The sequence below is a fragment of the Pseudopodoces humilis genome, chromosome 2, assembly GCF_049639895.1.
Source record: "Pseudopodoces humilis isolate 2021_Gansu_Grassland_sample_001 chromosome 2, ASM4963989v1, whole genome shotgun sequence".
In the NCBI taxonomy this organism is placed as follows: Eukaryota; Metazoa; Chordata; class Aves; order Passeriformes; family Paridae; genus Pseudopodoces; species Pseudopodoces humilis.
This window is the reverse complement of record NC_142201.1, coordinates 81367426-81389580: the sequence shown is the minus strand read 5'-3', so window position 1 is coordinate 81389580 and position 22155 is coordinate 81367426. Positions and strand designations below refer to the sequence as shown.

The window sequence follows — 22155 nt, the reverse complement described above, 5'->3', positions numbered from 1 at the left end:
TCTGTCTATGCTCACTAATCTAATTGGAAAAATTCAATATGGAATGAAATTTGAATGTATGTGTAGGTATAAACTTCTTCCTGTGCTCTTGCAATGATGTGAAACTTCTGTGCTGAAGGAAAACAGCTGTTGGCTTTTAAACAGAGTAAGGTTGTGCTACAATTTTATGAGAAGTCACTTCCTAATGTCATTAGGTCCACTCTGCATAAATATTGACCAGGTGCTGAGCTGCTTTCTATAAGCAAGCCACTGCAGATGGAGAGCCGAACCAGAGCATGTTCTCTCCTACTGAAAAATGCATGTTTGGTGCAAAAATGCTTCTTCAGGAATGCTCCAAAATAATTTTGAGAATGGGAATCTCTTCCCATGGTAAGCTCAGATCTCACATCTCACAGAGGATGGAAGCAATAAAAAGCTATGAACTGCAACTACATATTTGAACTGTAAATAGTGCATACATATTTTCACTTATCTTTCACTCGATAGGCAGGCAAAACAAATACAGTGCAGGTGACCAGGAAATGGTGAAGCAGGACAAGACATAGCAAGGTCTTTCAAGTATCCATTTTACATTACTTTCTTCTATTTGTTCACTCTCCTCACTACAGTACTCATGCTGGATTTGAAAACAACTTCGTCCTACAGAACACTTCAGTGCCAAATCTGTGCAAATTAGGCTACTGTTACCATTTTATTTCATTCTAGAAATGTTTGCAATTTGCATCTGTGTTCTACAACAGCGATGAACGCTGTTATAGAAGATTAAAGCATTTCTCACTTGGTATTTTACCTCACTGCTTTGAAGACTGATTAGTGCTGTTAGGAAGGCACTGACAAAACTCCCAGTGGTCCAGCAATGCTTGATCACAGTTCATGTCTTTCTGAGTTACACTTGATTTTTTTCTTGTTTGTAGCACTTATGAAGAACTGAAAGTCTCATTTTAAAAAATCTCACAGGCCCTTTTTAAATAGCTGTGTCTGCCCAGAAACACAAAAGCAGACAGACATTGCAGTGCAGTGAGTGTTGCATCCCATTAAGTTCCTCAGAAGAGTAAGAAGAGAACAGTATCCTAAAGAACTGAAATCTTGAACTTACTAGTGAGAGAACACTGAAGGTTGAAGTATATTTTCAATGCACTGCTCCACTTCCCTAGCTTTACATGGGAAGAAAAGTGAATCCTGACCATTTCTGAAATAAAAGGGTCCAAGAGGTATCTACCACCAGAAATGTTTTCAAGAGAAAGTATACATATATATATATACATATATATAGTGTATATATATATATATCTATATACATATATATATACATATATACAGAGTACACTCCAGCTGTCCCAGATCTCAGACGATTTTAGATAATTTCCCTGTGCACAGAAGTGTTTTTGCACACAGCTGCACTTGGAGAGTGGGTGGGAAGATGGAGGTGAAATCCCCATAAGTTGTGCTAGGGTGACACTGTCCCCACAGAGGACTCAGAGCTTCTCAGCTCCAGTCATGTTTGAATGCTGGATATAGGTTTCTCTGAACATTTCTTGAAACCTCTTTGAGTTTCAGTGACCACCCAGGCACTTTTGAAAATGGGACTGATCGATGAAGTTGTTTTGGAAACCATAGCCATGCTTTCCTTATCCCTTAGGAAAAAGGATATGTCTGCTCTATCAGGCAAATATATAATTAGAAAGGGTCATGGCAGCAATTTGTACATCAGGCAAGTCAGGGTTACAACTCTGGGCCCTGCAAACCTGGGAGATAGGGATCCTCCCCTTCATGTTTTGCACAACTCCCCATAATCCTGCTTAGTCCAGCAGTGGTTATAGAAAGCTGGTTACCATGTTAAGTGAAACACTTATTCCTTTAAAAGCTATTTCTTCAGCTGAGGGATCAAAATGTTCAAATGATGGTCAGCTGCTGTCAGCTAAACCAATGTAAGGAATTCCATATTCTGTTTAGACATTCACAGTATCAGCTGCTGCAAATAACCCTCTGGACCTAAACTCCTTTCTTCTTGGGGAAAAAAAAAGTCAAGTTTATTTTTCTTCAAATAAAAAAATTACAAACCTGCAAAAAAGTGGTAAAAGTGTTTGAATTAGTGTTCCTTTAAAAAGTGCCTTTTCTAAGAGCTGGATCAACAAATCTAAAAGAACAGAGATTCACCAGTTTAGTTCCCTTTTTAGCTCTCTCTATGGCAAAAATGTCCCAGTAGCTCAGATGAGAAATTCTAAGAACATCTTAGTTCACCTAAGTCCTGCACCCTGACTGTTTCAACAAAGACTAAACCTTTGGAGAGCCAAAGCTAAATTCCAAGAGTTCTCTGGAGCATGTAAAACTAAAGCTTGTCAGAAATTTAGGTTCATTCCTTCAGGAAAAATAGGTATATTCCTAACACCAGAGCAACTCACTGCCACAATGCAAATTCCAGACCAAAGACAAAGGCAGTAGAGCACCTGAGCTGAAGAACTTTAAGATTATATTATAGATTGGGCAAACCCATTTATTTTGTCCTTGCCTTTTTCTAACAGCTGACCCATTTTACTGACAGTTCAGGCAGCAACAGTAATGTAGTCAGCCTGACACAGAACATTTCTGCTTGTAATTTTACATTTCAGCTAAATTATAAGTAACTGAGAACAGTTTTCTTGTGGAAGGTGTCACTCAAATTCTAATGGGAGGCAACACTGTGTGCTACTGTATTGTGTGATACAGTGCCAGATGATGAAATATTTGGCACATTCTGTAGGCATACTGAGCATATATGGACATTGTTATGTTTGCCTGAAGGACTAATGGCACTTAATGGCATTACTTAAATACTTCTCAATGCAGAATGTTTCTGCAGCTCCTCATCTGTCTAGAGTCTGTCTCTAGAAAGCAGTGATGCCTCCATGGCTACTAATGCAATTATGACAAACTTCATAAATAAGATTCACTCTTTAGGGTTAATTTCCAAATTTCTTTATGCAGTGAATAAGAAATTAAGTTAAAAGCAGATGTAGGAAGTCAGGCAGGGCTGGAATGAGTTTAAATGTTAACACAGATTAATAAGTAGAATATTGTGTTCATTTGTGCTAATTATTTCCTCAGAAGGCATCCATCCTATTTAGGCAATTACACAGCCTTAAGTCTTCATTTCTTACCGGTACTACCAAGGGACTTCATCTGCTAGTTCAGGTTTCCGACTGTTCATGTGTTTTTAATAACATAGATTTAGTTTGAAAGATGCACTTGAGCTGTTTCCATGTGAATATTCCACACTTACTGTGAAATGCATTTAATCTAAATTTAAACTGTAGCTATAGTAACCAACATTCACTGTGTTTCAGGAAGGCACATATAAGCCTACTCAGACAGAAGGAAACATGTTGTGTTAATTATCATTCTATCAAAACACTAGAGTTTGTATTTTGGAAAATAATTATCAGAAATTATGAATTCCTACTGCCAAGGCTTAGAAAGCAAGAGATTTGCAGGAATGTATTCTAATGTCTCTTACAAGCTGGTTTTGTGGGATTCGATGGAGATTTCCTAAGTCTTACACAAATAGGGTTAGCGTTTGAGTTTCAGGTAGATGATCAGATTTTTTTTTTTTACTGGAGCCAGTCAGTGATATATTCTGTAGATGATTTTGCAAAGAAAGGAAACATCATTTACACAGTAAAGTCCATATTAATCAAGGTGAGTAAGGACATGTCCTTGTTTCATTCCTCTGACCATAGAACTCTAAATGTCATCTGATTTTTGAACAACTTAAATCAGAGAGTGAATCTGTCCCCAGCATGCTTTTCCCAGACTCCCTTGTCTTTTAAGAGGCTGTGCTGTTCTGCTTGTGTAGGACAGCCAAGACTCCTCAAACCCAGTCCCAGTTTGCCAGAAAATTGCTATCTGGCTGAAGAAGTGCCCTCTCCTTTTCAATGTATGAAATATGCTTTAAATGTTTACTTTAGGTATAGCAAGCTGCCAAAGGTCTTGGGAGAGCAGGTATCAAATGTTTCATACAAAATTCTGCTATAATAAACGTGTGCTTCTTCATTTGTGTTTTCTTTTCCCCAGAGTTGAAAGAAAGGAGCGTGCACGTTTGAAGACGGTGAAATTCAACGCAAAACCCGGTGTAATTGATGCAAAAGGGGTACGTAAATAGTGAAACCTTTTGAAATTGTGCTTTACAATTGTTTTATCCAGAGTAGAAAAAATTTTAGCAACATAAGAAATATTTAGGTTTTTGCAACCAAGACCTGCAGCATAGTGAAATGTAGATCAGAGATTAGTATTATATAATCTTTGAAATAATTAAATATTCTTTTTATAATAATACTGAATGACAGTACTTCCTAAGGGGAAGATACTAAGAAAATAAAGAGGATTCCGTGATAGCTGTGATTTTAGTTAAATGATGGATAAAGAAAAGACTTTAAACATGAATGCAGATGGATAGCAGTTTAATGAAACAGGACCAGAAGCGTAAATTCCTTGGCTTCAAAAGCTTCAAAAGGTAAATCACAAACCAAAGGCTGTAAGTTAAGGAGTCCTGGACAGAAAAAAACAGGTTTTGGGTGTTCTGCTTTGACAGTTGTGACAGACATTGAACACAGGTGTGTTTCACCCCAGACACAGTGGCCAAACACAAAACGTGCAAGTTCTGTTCCACCAGCACTGCCTGGACAGAACAGCATTCCTGCTGTTGCCGCTTCACAGAGCTGCTTTATTGTGCCCAAGTCAGCAGTTCTCGTTAGCCTGATGGCTACTATCCTGTCTGGTGCCATCTGGCTGGCAAGTATTACAGCATGACAAATGCCCACAGTCCTGGCTGTTAAGGTATATTTTTCTGCTGAAGTGTAGCTTGCAGTTGTAGCAGTAGTGAATACTTGACATTTGCAGGGATTTATTTTTGAAACCCATCCAGTTGGCATGTTTGGAATTTACAAATGAGGGCTTCTGTGAGCAAACTAGGAGACAGAGATTCAGCAGCCATGAGGGAAAAGTCCTGCTTGGCTGCAGAAAACAGAGCAGGGCCAAAACTGTTTGATGAGTGGACATGGCCATAGGTAGGAGCTAGCAAGGGAAATAACTAAGTGGCTCAGCAGATCCCTTCCAGACCTGTTGTTCCTGTGGTCTTCTGCCTAGTTTGAAATTCTCATTCTTAATCTCTTCTTCCTTCAGTTTCCCTCCGTAATGGTAATACTAATAATTCCCTTATTCTGTCCTTTCAGACAGATTAGCAGGGTAAGAAATTCCTCTTCCTGTGGACACACAGTTTCTAGAACAGGGGTTCCCAAGTCTCTACATGCCAGCAAAACAGTATTTCACACTTGCAAATACTTCCCTGTTACTGCTCTACCAAACAATTCCTGAATTCAGTGCAAATGCAGAATATTGTACTGACTGAAGCAAGTTTTTCAGACTTATATAGGCACATGGAACTCTACATTATTTGCACTTGCAGATAACTCAGTAAAATATATATAATAAAATACACTAAGAAAATATTGATTCATCTCATAGCATTTCTTCAGAAGACAGAATTCCATTTTTTTGTTTGAGATGACCACTCTCTGCAACCCTGTATATTAATGTTGCCACTTATTTTGAGAGATAAGTTTTATATTGCCAATGAAATCACTTCTTAAATGTCTTTTTCCCATATATAATCAAAGCTGCAGGGGAATAATTCTTTCATATAACTAATGTTCCCTTTTCAAGTGATTCTGTCAAGAACTTAATTATCTCTTGATTCCCCAAATTGTTTTTCCATTTTTGTCATCAGTGTAACATTAATCTTCCAGCCACTCAACATCAGTGTTTGATTCAGTGTTTAGGAAATTGTGTAATTACATAGCAATACCACTGTAGCCTTCTGGGACCAGACCTTCCACATGAAGTGAGATATTTGACTACACATATATATGTGGATATTAGGTCTTTCAGTGTCCAAAAAGAAGTGGTGTAAAATGTCTAAGAGTCCATGCTTTACTTTTTTTACTTTTTTTTTTTTTTCCAACTTTGGAAAAAAACAGGAAAACAGGGCTGCAGTAGGCCCAGGAAAATGCTTTTGTTTCAAAGTCAAGCTGAAATTCAGATAGGCATGAGCTTATGTGGGTCTGTGGCACCTTTGGCTCATACATTCATGACTGTGCAGACAAATGTAAAGGTCTTAGTTTACTCTGAAGATGAAACTGAGAGAAATCTTTTCATGGAATATTTCTATATTTGGCAAGGAGATGTGCATGGAAGCATTTAAAAAAACTTTAAAAACAAAAAAACAAAAAAAACCCCAAAAAAACCCCAAAACCAGAACCTTAACTGAATACAGAGAATCCTTGGGGGTTTTGAACAGGTAAATGTGTACCTTATTGCAATTTTACCTGAATCATCTCACTAGCCCTGACTCCTTCCTTCCCCTGTAGAAACAATGTTCAAGAGTTAATAACCCACAGCAAAGGTTTCGTAATAATACCAGAATTTCTTTGGGATAACTATGATTTTAAAGTAGAAACTGTCTAGTTATTCTATGCGTTTATAAAGTCTTATGCATTTTCATCTGTTTATACCTCATTTTTAATCCCATATCTGGAGATAAGATGCAAAGTGTTACAGATAGGGTGACATTTCTATTTGATCAGCTCCTTGTGTCTCACTGAAGAAGTGTTTAAGAATACTCAGCAATATAGTTGACAAACCTTTTTGTAGGAAGAGCTAAAGGATAGTCTTTCCAAAGACCCAAAGTTCCTCTTTTTCAGGCCAAACTTGTGTGTTGCTTCATCTATGTAATTTGTTCAGTACTTTTTAAAAATGTGATTTAGAATATTTATATGACTTTAGATTTGTTTCATTGGACTCCTCCAATCCATGCCTTGTGAAATTAAAGTCTACAAAATCAGGATGGATACAGAAACAGGGAATGTGAATCAAAATTAGGGAGCTCTAGGGAAACCTTCTCATCTCAAGTTTAAATAAGGCCACAAATAGTACCTTCCTGTGCAATTCATAATTAAATTCCCATGCTCATTATTACAGGATATTGCATAAAAAATAAGTAAGTTGGAAAGAATTTAGGTAGGTTAGAAAGTAGACAAACTAATTACAACTTTAAAACTTTCATCATGTCATTCAGAACATATTAATTGTTGATTTTAAGAAGAGATGTTATAAAAGGGAAAGGATCATATTACTTCCACTTTTTCTTTTAAACATGTGTTATTGGACAGTGCCAAAAAGCTACTTGGCTAACTGGATCTCTGGCTTAACCCATTAGGGCTACTTTTCTTTCATGTTCTATTTATTCTGACCCAAAGAAATTTTATTTGTTCAGGCTCAGAGACATCACCAAGATCCAGGCCCCATTAACACTTCTAAAGATATCAGACCAGTTTGAGATGGTAACATCTATGTAGTAACGAAAAGAATACAAATACAGGTTTAAACAGCTTTCCTTCACCAAGCACAGATTGTGCTTCTATTGTGTTGACCAAGTTCAGCCTCTATCTTCATTCTTATAACTGTTGTAGTAAACTTCAGCATTTTTTTTAATGGTTACTGAAGGTGGCTGATGCATCCAATCCACCACTACACTGCTTTGGCTCTACAGCCACTGTCTGCTGCAGCAAAGGACAGGGTTTCCAGGACACTGGAAACATTAAAAATAAAAATAATAAAAATAAAAAATAAATTAAGATAACACAGTTATGATTTCCTAAGCATTTGCTTTCTCAGTCTTTGGGGCTCACTGGTCTATGGATAATCAATGGGAAATGAAGCAGCCCAAAGGTTTATGTCTGATATTTTTGCTGGAGGAAGCTAAAGAAGTTATGTAAGCACAAACTTGATTAAAAAGTATGTTTTATGCTATGTTGAACTCAAGATCATATCCCAAGTATCGTCTGATGCTCACCTTTGCACCAAAAGGAGCAGAGCATGTGAGTAGCTGTGAACAGGGTTATGTATCTACCAAAACAGCATACCGAATTCTTGGTAACTCACTCTATCACAGGCTTCAGACTGAACAAAAATAGCATTTCCTTTTCTAATCCTAAAACCCACAGTTGTTGAGGGCTTTTCAGATTTTTTAGTGAATCAAACAAAGTGTCAAGTGACAGAAATATTGCAGGGGGGAAATAGAGATTAGCCAGTAATCTGCTTTTTTCTTAACTGTTGTAATTACAACAGGTCTTTCAGGAGACAAAAATAGCACCTTTTGCTTTTCTCTCTGTCAGATCACATACACTTCCTTAACTGTCTCTTCAAAATATTCTGCAGTTGAAATCATAGCTCTTGGAAAGGTGTTTTAGAAACACCTCAGTTTTTCTAATATTTATGGGTGTTGTCTGTTTCCAGAGATGTGTTGAAATATCAAGAAACATGTAGCTAAAACTTAATTTTATACAGAGAACTGGTTTTTTATACCACATTCATTTCACTCCTTATCTGGCCAGTGACTCCAGAATATTACCTTACGTACAAATACTCTATTTCATTTCCCAATGAAACAAAAATGATGTCTCCCACAATCCCATTTTTAATGTGTGTGTCAGGGTGTGGGGAGCTATTCAGCGCATGGGAAGCATTCCCAGATGGGTGCCTGCCCTAGTGAGGCTCAGCAGGGTGCTGAACAGGGATAAGGTGCCTGCCAAGAAAAGGGACTGCCCCATCCCTCCAAAACCCCTTCCAGCTCTGCTGCTCATCAGCAGTGCAGGTCCTGGGCTGTGACCCACACCACACTGCTCCATCACTACCCATTAGGGTTTTTTTCTGTTCACTTAGCTTGTCAGCCACAGTTCTTTTCAGATTCCAGTCAGATCACCTACATCACACTCAGCTGGCCTCTTCAGTTGCCTCCAAATGAGTTTATTACGGCCGTCAGAAGTTTGATTACATTTAATAATATTTCTTATGTGCAGATTCTGTTTACAGATCCCAGATGCCTGAAATGTAGGGTCATATTCTTGCTTTATTGTCATTTTAGCAACATTGCACTGAGGCATGAAAGGAAAAAGCAAAACCTGACTGAGATAGCAAATTTGGTATTGTGGGTAAACAAAACCCTCTGCATATTTAATGCACCTCTCCTCCAAGTGTCAAAAATCCAGTGACAGACAGAACTTAATACAGAGGACACCTTTTGACAGTTTTTTAGGAATTTGAAGGAGGGCAGGGGAGAAAGCCAAACAAATAAACCCACATGTTTCCAAACCATTTATGCTCTAGAAATTATATTTTCAGCCCTAGTAATCAAAACAGATCAGGACTGGTCTTTAGGAACCTCAGATGGTTGCCTCTGCCCTGAGGGTTTCATGTGTAACTTCCTTCTATATCCAAATTTTGTCTAATCTCTGCTTAAAGAGCTGCCACAACAGATTTTTCATATTCTTCCCAAACAACCCACTTCAGTGCCTCACTGTCCTCATCCTTAGAAATGGCTGAACTGCTGCAGTTTAACCCTGTTTTCATTTCTTCTTCTATGAGTGTCTATGGAAATTGGATTATTTGTCACTAAGCAGAAGCTACAGTCACACCTGCCCTTGTACCTGTCTCAGGTACAGCATTTGTGCTAGTAGTTTACTGGGGCAGAGCTGGGTGTATCAATGCAGAGAAAAAGGCAATTATCTCAATTTAATCCCTGACTGAAAAAAAGCATTACAGTGTATTAGGCTGTGTATACACTCTCTCTGAGTAATGAAGATTTTTTTTCTAACATAAATTCTAGGGTTCAGTTTTCTAAGTATAAAGGTTCACCACCTTTAGGGAGAAGCAGTTCTCTAGTCCATAATCTGAAAGTTTTCTACTTATGCAGTGGATTTTGATCAACTTTTCTTTGCACTTCTTTTCGAAAGATATTTGACACAATGAACAGATTTCCTAAAGTGATTGGTACTGGGACAAACATAAAAGTAGAGGGAGATCCCCAATTTGAGTACATTCAAAAAGCTGCTGATTTGGAGAGCTCATTAGCACTCAGTCTGTAATTTAAAAGGTCATCATTCCTGAGAGGCAAAGGGGATTCCTTGTTGCAGACTACAACTTCTTCACAAGGGGAAGCAGAGGGACAGACACTGATCTCTTCTCTCTGGTGACCAGTGACAGCACCTAAGGGAAGAAGCTGAGTCAGGGAAGGTTTAGGTTGGATACTGGGGAAAGCTTCTTCACCCAGAGGGTGGTTGGGCACTGGAACAGGCTCCGCAGGAGTGTGGTCACAACACCAAACCTGACACACTTCTAGAAGCCTTTGGACAACGCTCTCAGGCACATGGTGTCTTGGGGATGGTTCTGTGCAGGGACAGGAGCTGGACTATGGACTCGATGATCTTTGGTGGTCCCTTCCAACTCAGGATATTTTATGATTCTATGGTTTTCTGTCTCTGTTGGATTTAAGTTCTGTCAAAAGCTTTAAGACCTCCAAAAGGGGATAACATTGGATGTCATGGAAGAAACCGATCTCAGTATTGTTCTTGTTTGTGGAACAACTTATTTCTGGGAGGAGATTTGCTGGTTTTAATACCAGCAGGAAATTAAACTTCAAATAAGGCACTCACACTGGATGACTGGCAGTAAAGGGTACCCAGCATTTCCTGTTGAATCCACATACCCCACGGATGATGTGTGTGGTATAGAACAACAGCTTGGTCACATGTTCACAGCACTTAAGTCCACGCCCCTCTCTGTAGCCAGGACAAGGAGGCAAATCTGAATCTCATTTGTCCGACTGCCCTTGCTCTTTCATGAGTTTTCACATCCTCCACAGCTGTGTCTTCACACTTCATGATGGAGCTGGTGCCAGGCAGTGGATGCTGGCTGCACTTTTGGATTGACCTGAGCCTGCAATATTGGGCTGCCCTCACCATTCCCCTTGAGCTGAACTCTTTTTGCTCAGCTTCTCTCCAAGGTGCATTAGCAGTAATGCTGTCATCAGCATCTGCTTCACTCATGTGCTGAAGTAATCAAATGAAATTCAAATGATAAAACAGCACATAGCCAGAAAAAATTAACTGTATGGATTCTTGTTGTTCCAGGTTATCTTGAGGCACTCCACAAAGACATGCAGTAATTTAATAATAATGCCTGTTGGGTCCAGGTACAGTCAAAAATAAAGGAAAACAAGTGAGTCTTCAGTTTTAATTTATGTCATAGTAGCAGTGTTGTCTCTGGCAGGAAACTGGCATGCCTAAAAGAATCTTGGTTTTTAAGAAGGTGAATCAGTTTTAGAAATAGTGAAAAACTAGCTGTCAGATCAAACTTGAGGCTTTTACCCAGCTGAAGAAATATGTTTCCATAGCTTTCTTTGAAAAATCCAGCAAAAGTAAGGTATTTGAAAAAATTTCTTTCAAATTGAAAGAAAATATTAAGGTAAAAAATTTTTGGTTTTCCATATTTCATTTTATTGAGAAGTAGAAATTCTAAATATCAGCCAGCAATTTTTAAGCAAAGTGGATTAGAGTGGAAAATTTGAGAAATACAGGAATTGTCATTTAATTCATCCTGATGATGAAAAATATTTCTGCCTACTGGAATTTTCTCAGAGTAGTTTTTCAGTTAATGAGCAATATAAGCACATGTATTTTATAGATTTTACAATTTTTTCTGTAATTTTTCAGTAATTCTGATAGCTGTGTGGAGTTTTATTTATAGGAAAATACTGTTTCTTAGGTGGCCATACTATTAGGAACTATAGTATCTGTCCTTCCTATCCCACAGAAGTTTGTGCCATCCCTGCTTAGGTAAGAGAAATTTTTAGGAGAGTCACTGACATAAAGATATGTAGTGCAATGTTTAAATCAGTCACAGATTAAATGTAACACAGTGGAAATTTGCTAGCACAGGTAAAATACCAAAGTTTACAGCTGATAGTTAATTGTTTTTTTTCTAAGCTGTTCCAGCAGAAATTTGTGCTGAGTTGAATTTCATGTGTGGTCTATTTTTATAACTTGCTGTCTAATATCCTGAATTAAATAGTAGGAAGTTTGTATGTATGTATAGATAATGCCATAGTTACTTGGGTTTTCTTCTAAAAAATTGGTTGAAAAGAAAAATTTTTAGTTTTGGCAGTAGATACTGTCAAAGAATTAGAAAGAGAACAATGTTTTCTTCTAGTAAGATATCACACAAAGATCCAGAAGTGTGGCGTTAAGCATCACCACTCATCCAGGGGAGACATGCTCTATATTTCACATCTTTATTTCTGACTCGCTTAAATTAAAGCAGCTCAGTGATTGCCTTAGTGACTCAGAGACCATGTTTGGGAGGTTATAGGGACACAGACACTGCCACCTGGGTCAAAGCCACAGTCCATCTAACTTGATATCCTCCTGTGTCACTGGTCATGTGAGATGCATTACTGCAAGATGTGGGAGCTTCACCTCCTAAACAAACCTCAGACCCATTTAGAGATTGACTTTGGGCTTGTTTTCCCATGCCTTTATTTATTATAACTTTAAGTGTAATGCCTAAATAAATCAATGTATTCAGTTGAAACCAAGAGCCTGGTATGATTTGTCTGCTGAGCCAGACCTTTGCCATAATTCAGCCTGATACACCAGTCACTCTTCTTTTAACTCAAAAGGGAAGTTCAAAAGATTATCCTGTCCAACTATATTTTCCATAAGTACAGTTTGAAGGCATGTAGGCATTGTAAATCTCTCCACTACTCCAAAACAAAGAGTAATAAAGGTCTTTATGCAACTTATTTTGTGCAATGATCCATTTAATGCAGTAGTTTTTACTTGCACAAGTGCACAGCATTTGATTGCACGAATGTTTTCACAAAAAAACAGTTATAAATGAGCAAGTTGTTGGTTTTTTTAATAGCACAGATAACCAATACCTTCTGCAGCTCCATTTATTAGTGAAATTAATTCAAAAGACTGCATAAAGACCAAAATCCTCAATTTCATTTTGAAACCTAAAGAAGCATCAGCAGTCAAATGGAAATCAGAGTTCTAAAAAAGAACTTATCATAGCTGAGGAACAAAGTTCAAGTGGATAAAGGTCCTACAGTATACTGTAGGAAAACCTGTGGGTCTGGGTGATCAGATCCAAATTTTTGCCAAGTGCACACTATGCTACCTTTGATCTCTGAGCACTTTTGACATTGTTGCTGCACAGAGTGCTGGGACAGGTTCACATGCACAAACATTTATCAGTGGGATCAGTAGCTGATGATGTACATCAGCTCTAAGTGGGAAAGGTCCTTTTCAGGAAAAAAAAACATTGAAAATACTGAGTTGAGGAACATTTAGGACAACATTGCCAAACATCAAATACACTTCCTGATTCCAGTTGGAGACTTGAGGAAGGAGAGGAAGACCTTCATACTGCCCATTTGGCTGCAGTGAGCTTGGCTAGGTCCAAGCCCTCACTGGACTGCAGCGCAACTCTGAGAGGCTGGGTCTGTGAGCATCTCATCACAGAAACACAGATATTAGAGCTGGGAGAGGATTGTTGTTTAGTTCTTTTCCCTTCACCACCCCATTCACTCCAGACACTTGCAGTGTTATTCCCCACAGTACTTAAGATTAGCAGATTTCTTTTAAATGTGAAAAAATTATCAAGGCTTTTCCACTTCCCTTGGGGAAGATTATTCTACATCCAAATTGATTTCACTGTCAAGAAGCTTTGCCCTTTCTTATTTTCATGCTATCAATTCCTGTAATGCTGTTTCGACAATTCCTTCCCACTATCTTGGTGTACAACCTGCAGATATGTGTAAATTACCTTGGCTGTCACGTAAGCAAGATTTTATGTTGGTGTTTCATCTTGCTAACAATGATATTACCATGAAAATTAGCATAGAAAAGTACTCCCTTCACACCTTGCACCAAGTTAAATACAGGTTTGAAAAATTGGAAGCACTGATTTTATGTGTTTTCTTGAAAGTCTGTCGGTCTTTCTTCTCCCCCAGTAGTTTATGTTGGTTTTAACTGTTGTTTGTCAGGAATTAAAATTGAGCTACCGGCAGACAACAAGCAATAATTCCGTCTTTAAAAACAAAATTATTAAAATTTCATGCTCATGAATACTAAGACATCGTACCCTTGTCTGGAGAAGCTAGACAGCGTGGAGTTTCTAATCAGGCTTTTACTTTTTCATTTTGGATTGCCAACACCCAAATCTCCCTACAACTTCATGGGAAAACTAAGCAAACGGAGTTATTTTCATCTAAGCTTCTTCTCACCCAGTTGATTCTCACTTATCAAAACAGATATGGTACAAAATCTCAACAAGGAATGACTGTAGCCCAGGCTTGAAGTATCTAAGTAAAGTAAAGGCTGAACGTAACACATTAGAGATGTCTTTCCCCTTGCATCTCCTAAAAATCATAGTGAAGTTGGCTAGTGCTGTTTGCCAGCATGTAATTGTGTGTGCAGAATGAGAGATCAACATCTCAGACAATGTACTCTGTGATCTCTGTACAACCAGACTTACAGTTGCCACTAACAACTCCTCAGCTTATCTTCTGCATGTCTGCACGGACACTTTGAAGTGCTCTCCATGTGTGTCAACCCAGGCCATGGCCAAGTTTAGGGTTACATCAGGAAAGAAAGAATGGCTCAATAGCACTGGCAATCCTCTAGACTTGGTCAGGTCATTTAGCCTGAGATTTCAAATTCATCATGGCTTGGGATTGCCAGGTGAAAAAGCCCATCATAAAACCAGTGAGGTGATAGATATGCTTCTAAGAAGAAATAACACTGAGTATATGTTACAGTCCAAAAATTTTCTTTCTGGTGTCAGTGCAGATCATTGGTATGATGGGAGAGATTGAAAATATATAATATAGAAATCTATAAAATTAAAATATTTAAATATTGGGGTTTAACAGTGTTTGAGTGTCCAATCTGTCATTAAAGTCAGTGTTCAAATGAGTAAATGAATCTCCCTAATACAAAACGTGTTAAATATAGAGCAAAGGATTGCAGAGACATAATGTTGATAATAAATTTTGTAGATTTTTGTAGAAGGCTGAGTACATGAGGGATTTTCATTCAATTTAGGCTAAAGTCATATATTAAAGAAGAAAAATAAGAAAACCACATTGCAGATGAGAAGCAGTAAAATTAATTTCTCATACACACTGCTAGACCAACCTGAGAACAAAACTGACATACATAATAATTTAACTTAAAAACTAGGTTAAAGTATAACTCAAACCTCCCTAAAATTATATGGTATATGAAATCCATCTACACCCTGTAAAAAAGAATTTCACAGCCAGTGCTCTGGAACAGCTTTCTCTCAGGTGGCCATGTACACTCGTTCCCAGCTCATGACTGAGGATTAGCATTTGTTGAATGAAATGGCAAAAAAAAGCATTCCTGAAGCATGAGTTGAGAGTTTATTGGCTTTGAGAAAATAGATCTGTTTGAGCACCTTAAAAAATCTTTCCCCAACATATTAGGATCTTCTGCAATGCCTAAAGAGGACAACCCCTGTCAAGAGCACATTGGTGCTAAATAGTAGGAATTGGATCTGCTACACTATGAAAAAAAATTAAGAAGCTCAAGGTAAACAACAATATAGTTGCCTATTGCAGTATGGTACAACTATCAAATTACTGAGACTGTTTTTTGTGATGTTTACCACTACAAAGAAGATTTTTTAGGTGGATTGTTTATTTAATGTTACATGAAAATTTCCTTTAAAAACCACTACCCTATTAGCTGATGAGTAACATATATATGTCTGTTGAGCCTAGGGAAAAGCATTTAGAATACAAAACTGATGTTGACACAAAAAAGTACCCAAGAGAGTTCTTGAGAAGAAGAAACACGCAGAGGTTTAATGTCTGTCACAACCAGGGAAGGTTGCTATGTGTAACCCAGGCTTACATAACTGAGGACATCTGGGGATACTTGGTCAAGCAACAGTGCACAGTGCACATCACAATTATTTTTCTTGGCTTCTTCAAAACACAGTCTGTGCTTAAGTACTATCAAACAAGGATTCAAACCAGGACATCAGTGAACGCTTTCCTCCACTTTTCTGTTCTGAAAAGAGACTCTTTTCCATTGCAGATCAAGTGCTGTGAATGATGTCACTGTTCTGTTGTCAAACAACTTGAAAATTTAATTTGCCTTTTAGTCTTAGGCACTTGTCTGTTTAAAGTACCTCCTGAAATGTCTGAGTTATTTGCCATTACAAGTTTTTACATTATCATGTCAAAGAACCTGCAACTTACAAGGAATCTGTTTTCTGGCACTTTTTCACTGACTTTCAGAAACTCTGCCTGCATAAATGCTCTTCAGTCAGGCTAAGCTTGCTATCACAAGTGCAATTCCAGTTGCATGCAACTTTTGTATCAGGTGGAGTGATGTAGGCAGTTACCTCTGTCTCATTTATCCTACATCTATTTTCACAGCTTTCCATAAGCATACAGAGCCTATGGCTCTGACAGGTCCAAAGTTTCCAGTGTATTGAAATAAAATTTCTCAAATATACATCGGAATTTTGGAGTTTAACCTTGCCACAGATCCTCGTATACGTGATCCTTTCTTAAAACACAAATTACACACTCAGTGTTGGTCTCTGCTCTTCCACCAATGGAGCAAAATCTGGAATTAATATGGTGTGTGCAACAGAAACATGGTTTTATTCTGTGTGAGTCTCCTTCTTCTCTATTTTCCAAGCCCCTTGTCTCTATGCATTAGAGATATAAATCATGATACCTGTAAGAAGCCTTTTTGGGGTTGTTAGCAGGATTTCATATCCTTAAGGTGGAGACCCTCAGCCTGACTTTAACACCATTTATATTGGATACAAAACCAAAATCAAGGCTTTTGTCTTTGATTCCTTGTGAAGAAACATGCACTTAATTTAAGGAAATAAACACTTGGTAAGCTCATTCAGTTAATACCAAGGGCTAATTACTTCTATAAGTTTGTAGAGTCAGACCCACTTTAGTGTTTTATATTGTTTTACAATTTCTTTGTTATTCTAGATATAAACCCTCTGACTACACCATGCTAGTATATATGGTAATTAACATGAATATACACATTGATTAATCTAAAGAAATATTATCACATGCATAAACATATTTGGTTATGGATATTAATATAACTAGATCAGCTTCATTTTAGGAAGAAAGCTTTTTACTGGTGTAAATACAGTGACATAGCTGCACATGATAGTCATCTGCTGTGAATTACCAGATTTTGATCATCCAATTTGAAGTGGAACAATATCTTATTAAAAAAGCAACCCAGTACTAGAAACTGCAAAAGGAGAAAAGGTTTATATAACAGTATAAAATATCTGTCTAATTTGGTGTATACTGTTAGATCATGCATAAGCATGCAAATAATATGTTTTTCTGGTGAAAATGTATTTTCTGAAGTTTTTGCTCTAGACTGTTGGGGAAAAAAATTGAAACAATATATATATAAGTGTTATTTCTCATATATTTTCTGTGAAACACAGCATATTTATTTATTATTTTGATAACATTCTCTTGAATTCCAAAGTGCTGTAATGAAGTGGTTGTAATTTTAAGACCCCCTTGCTTTTTGAGGTGTTATTGTTTATATATATATTTTTTCCCTTTTAAAGTGTAATGCCAATAGCATTACTATGTCAAATTCAGATAAATCATGACAAACAACATTTTCACAAACAGAAATGTTAACATGCTACATTCCTTTCTTTGGAAAAGTAAAAGAAATTATCACAGAAAACACATTTTAATTTAATTATATCCATTAGGTCATTAAAGTGATGTACTGTGCATGTCAGTCCTCCTTTCATCCATTGATTACTTTAATCCTTCATGTGCTTTTTTTTTTTTCCCCTCTGGCTTTCTTTCATATTTGCTTTGTTTTGAAATTGCATGCTGTCTGGATTATTTGTGCATGACCTCCACATTAATTTCACATTGAATGTTTACATACTCTGAGAGATTTTTCATGGATCATTTATTCTACATGTGCATTTTTTTCTTTGTTTTCAGTTACTAAACTTTAAATATGCTTGAAATGTAAAAGTGGTATGAAACTTTCGTGACATGAGTATCCAACTATTTCAACAGAGATTTTCAGTATCCATCTTTCAGAAATACATATTTTAAACCACATTTTATTCCATTATTTCAAAATAGAAGAAAATAAATTGTGTGCTGAGACTAAATATATTCCATAGCAGAACTGGAGCCAAATACTGGTTATATTCAATTTGAGCAATGACAAACACTTGAGATTGGTTCTTTAAATGATTTAAGAAGGTCTCTGCTCTCTTGGAGGTCATCACTTGCAAAGTCCTGTGTTTATGTTCAGTATAAGAGACATTATAGGTCATTGTCTGACTGACAGCACAGATCACTTCAGACACACACTGTCTACAGCTCTGTGTGCCCTCTAGAAATGCCAGCTTCTTTCAATTGACTATATAAGGACCCTATTTCCTTATTTAGTAACACAAATAAATGTCCCAAGTAGGCATATCCTGGTTTTACATAGGATAGTGGTGTAAGTCCTTGCAATTGTTTATGAAGTCAAAGGTTTTATCATGTAAGAAACCCCAATTTCATCTGTATTCATTTCTGATTTGAAAAATTACAGCGAAATATGTTGCTCAACATGCAATGAAATACTGCTTATCAGCAGAATTCAGTTTCTAAATCACATAGAACTAAAAGTATATCCAGAGAAACCTAATGCATAGATATAAATCTATAAAATAAAACCAAGTTGGTTTTTATCATTATGCCCAGAAAAAACATTAAAACACACTTATGAAGTTGTCAATAGAGGCCAAATAAAACATTATGAAATCAACAGCACCTACCAGTGAAGAAATTTTTATTTTAATTGACACAGGGCTGAATCCACACACTACAAGCAAATCAAAGGCTTCCGCTTTCCACATTACAGCCTATTCTTTTCAGATAGTTAATTAATTCTGTGCACAGTCTGCTGTGATTAAAGATGGATGGCTTGATCTCAAAGCATGCTGAACCATCTGTACCCCTTCATCCAAACAAGTAAAACACAACAGTTTCTAAGGAGCTGTACATTGTGACTTATGACCTCTGGAATAGAATTGATCCAGTCTTCAGGAGCTTTGCCTTCAAATTTCAGACCTCACCACACCTCTGATTCTTTGCAGCCACTTAGTTTGTGCTGATTTGAGTCACTACAGTTCTCTCCACTTTTACAAACTAGTTGTTTTGTCAGCATGAGTGTGACAACAATTAGACGTCCCTGTTTTTGCCCCATGCCTTTTCTCCTTCACAGTCATTCAATGACAAGCGTAAAAAGAACTTCATCTTTTCACGAAAATTCCCATTCTACAAGAGCAAGGAGCAGAGTGAGCAGGAAACAAGTGATCCAGAACGTAAGTAACCTCTTGGAGACGATGTCACATGCAGCAGCACAACAAATGGGTGACACGCATGATACCAGTATCCCACACATGCAGGCAAATATCTGTCATAGGCAGGCAGGAGAGGTATTACTACTGTGACCAATGTATGACTGCAGTTTGGATCCAGCTTCTCCTTCCATCTCTGGAAATGCTATTTTCAGAAGAATAAAGCAGTGACCTTAACTTTTGGAAGCGGAAATATGGCTCCTCAAAGTTGTGGTGACACCTGTCATAAGTCCAAAATTGTCTCTCAGAAATATTCCCAGATCAGAATTGGCTCAAAATAAGGCAAACGTGATTTCTTTGAAAATACTAAACTAATTAGTTTTTAAAATATCTCTTCTAATCTTTTTTTACCTTTGACTTTCACCAAGTTGCTTTCCATGGGCAGCTTCACTGGAAGTTTAACAATTAAAGGAAACGACCATGTTAACAGCTTAAAGAACTAAATTGGATCTTGAAATATGTACCACCAAAAGCATTTATTGCTTGCTTAAATTATATAGGGAACCAGCATTATTAAAAATATTTTCTAGTTCCAAGCCCAAATATTCACTCTTTTTTTTTTTTTTAATAATTCTGTCCTAAATTTATCCAGTGAGGATAGTTCCTGGAACTTTATTTATCTGGTTGTTCCTTCTTCCTCACAGCTCCAAAAGGCATGTTTCACAGTCACTGCCCCTTTCTTTGGCTGAATTTCCATAGAATATGGGTCTAAATTTGTTTCAGAAAGAAAAGGCAGGGATCCAGATTGCTTAATCAACATGGTCAGTCATGGTAGTATCCATTTCAACTCCACTGACTTCTTCCTTCCTCTCTGCGGCTGTTCTTCCTTTCTCATTGCTCTCTCTGGGGACTTCCGTGCAGGACATCCCCGGATTAGGTGACGACGGTTATGGAACAAAGACTCTGAGTAAGTTCCCAGGAATGGTCACTGTAAACCCTTTTTTGTTTTGTTTTGTTTTGGCTTCCGTTTCTTCTCTAAGGACCCTCCACTCCTAGCATGCACAAGATAGAGTTTTATTTGTTACCCAGCTGTGAATGCATTACAAATGTTTCAATCGTTCTGTTCTGCATGATGGTATTAAATAACATACAGTGTATCAAGCAGACACTTTCACTTCTTTTGTAATAACACCTTTTGTTTCTGACAGTATATTATTGTTCCCATCATGGCAGTTCTGTAGAGTAGCATACCTAGAATGCGTTTTGCTGCCTAGACTGTTCTTTTCAGCAACAATCCCTCCCTCTCCATCTAAAGGGAAAGTTAAACATTTTAACATGATCACATCCTGAGGAGATCAATAGAAAATTAGTTTATGCTGTTGCTTCTGCATTTTCAGCTTTTTGCATGGGAGTGTTTGTTACTTTGCTGAATTTTTAGATTAGTATTTGTTATTAATGGAAGAAGTCATTTGCAGGCTAGAGAAGATCATGCATTCTCCAAAGCTAATTTTGGACCAGTCTTCACCATTAGCAATCTATTCTCTGTCACATCACCTTAATCCATTTTTTCCTGATGCAGCAATCCTGTCTCAAGACTTGGTATTGCAGAGTGTATAATGTGTCAGATCATTGCTCTGAAACAATTTTGTTTCTTCAATATGTGAACCAGAAAAACTGTATAGAATGAAATATTTGCTGCTGATTTGTACATATATAGCTGTATTAAATTCTGTATCCAGAGCTAAATAATATAAACAAAATGCCACTTGCATGCGTTTGGCTACTTGTTCCTCAGTTGTTTTTCCTTTTCTTAAGCAGCAAGTAATTGGAGCAAAATGTGTGTTAATGCTGCATTGCCTACTGTTTTGTATGTGCTTTTTAATTGCAGGAATGCACATCCATGCACACAGTTTTGGAGATAATTCTGTTTCTGACTGAATTGTTGAAGGAACATTTTAATGGTTTAACTTAATGCCATACAGTGGCTCACAATTTAAAGATGAAAGCTTTATCTCTTGTACAAGGAAGAATGGTTCTGCAAGACTGGTTTTGTCAGTGATAGACAGCAAATGTCACTGGCACCTGAATTTTAACTATTCTATGATCATTTAAGTGTCATAGCAGCTCATTAGCAACGAATGCAGATCCTTCCCTGCTAGAGAAAAGTAAAAGACTTCAGATCTGATAACCCTTCTGAATATGTGTCCTTAAAAAGAGAATTGTCCATAACATCCAACCATTTGAAAGTTACCTAAATTCTGTAAACTGATATGGAACAAAGTAACACCAAGGTAATGTATAGGCTGTAATGACTGTATTAAAATTTCACCTAGTTTTAAATTACTGGTACACCTCTAGACATTCCCACCCATCCAAATTTTGTTAGTTTTCAACTCAGACATGCTTTTTAATGACAGTTCTTACTATAAAGGATATTTGTTATTTTTAAATAAAGTTGTTCAGGGTCCTGCATAGCATATTCTTTTGAGATTACCCTTGTTAACTTGCTACAAAATGTCTGAAAGTCATGCTGTTTTCTTCAAAATATAAGCTGAATTTTTAAAAGCATCTTCCTAAGCCCCAGGTCAAGGTTTCCCAGACTGTTTTTATGAGATATCATGCCTTGTCATTTATGCTGCTCCAGTAGCCCCATCATTCCCAATCTATGAAGCCTAAGCCATTAGACTGGTACATGGAGGAAAGGCAGCACCTTGCAGAGAATTTCAGCACTGTTCCTATCCTTCTCATTAACCCAGGGTGCTCACACATGTACAGCTATTATGCCATTGGCTTCTAAAAGTCCTGGACCAGCTGGAAAGTTTTCAATTGCCAAATGAATCTTTCAGGTGGAAAGTAATCAGCATTTCT

The 22155-nt window shown here is 37.3% G+C and overlaps 1 protein-coding gene across 21 annotated transcripts in view; it reads left to right on the top strand.

The window, feature by feature from the left end:
- Nucleotides 1-22155, top strand: part of DLG2 (discs large MAGUK scaffold protein 2) — a 991421-nt gene that overhangs the window by 944878 nt on the left and 24388 nt on the right. For 14 of the 21 annotated variants that reach the window (XM_088051071.1, XM_088051059.1, XM_088051056.1 and 11 more), the window contains 2 exons: nucleotides 4051-4126; nucleotides 19212-19311. In XM_088051071.1, coding sequence (XP_087907197.1) covers nucleotides 4051-4126; nucleotides 19212-19311 — 176 coding nt within the window. Of the gene's footprint in view, nucleotides 1-4050; nucleotides 4127-19211; nucleotides 19312-20208; nucleotides 20255-22155 lie in introns of all 21 variants that reach the window. The other 7 variants (XM_088051060.1, XM_088051057.1, XM_088051062.1 and 4 more) reach the window with 1 other exon arrangement.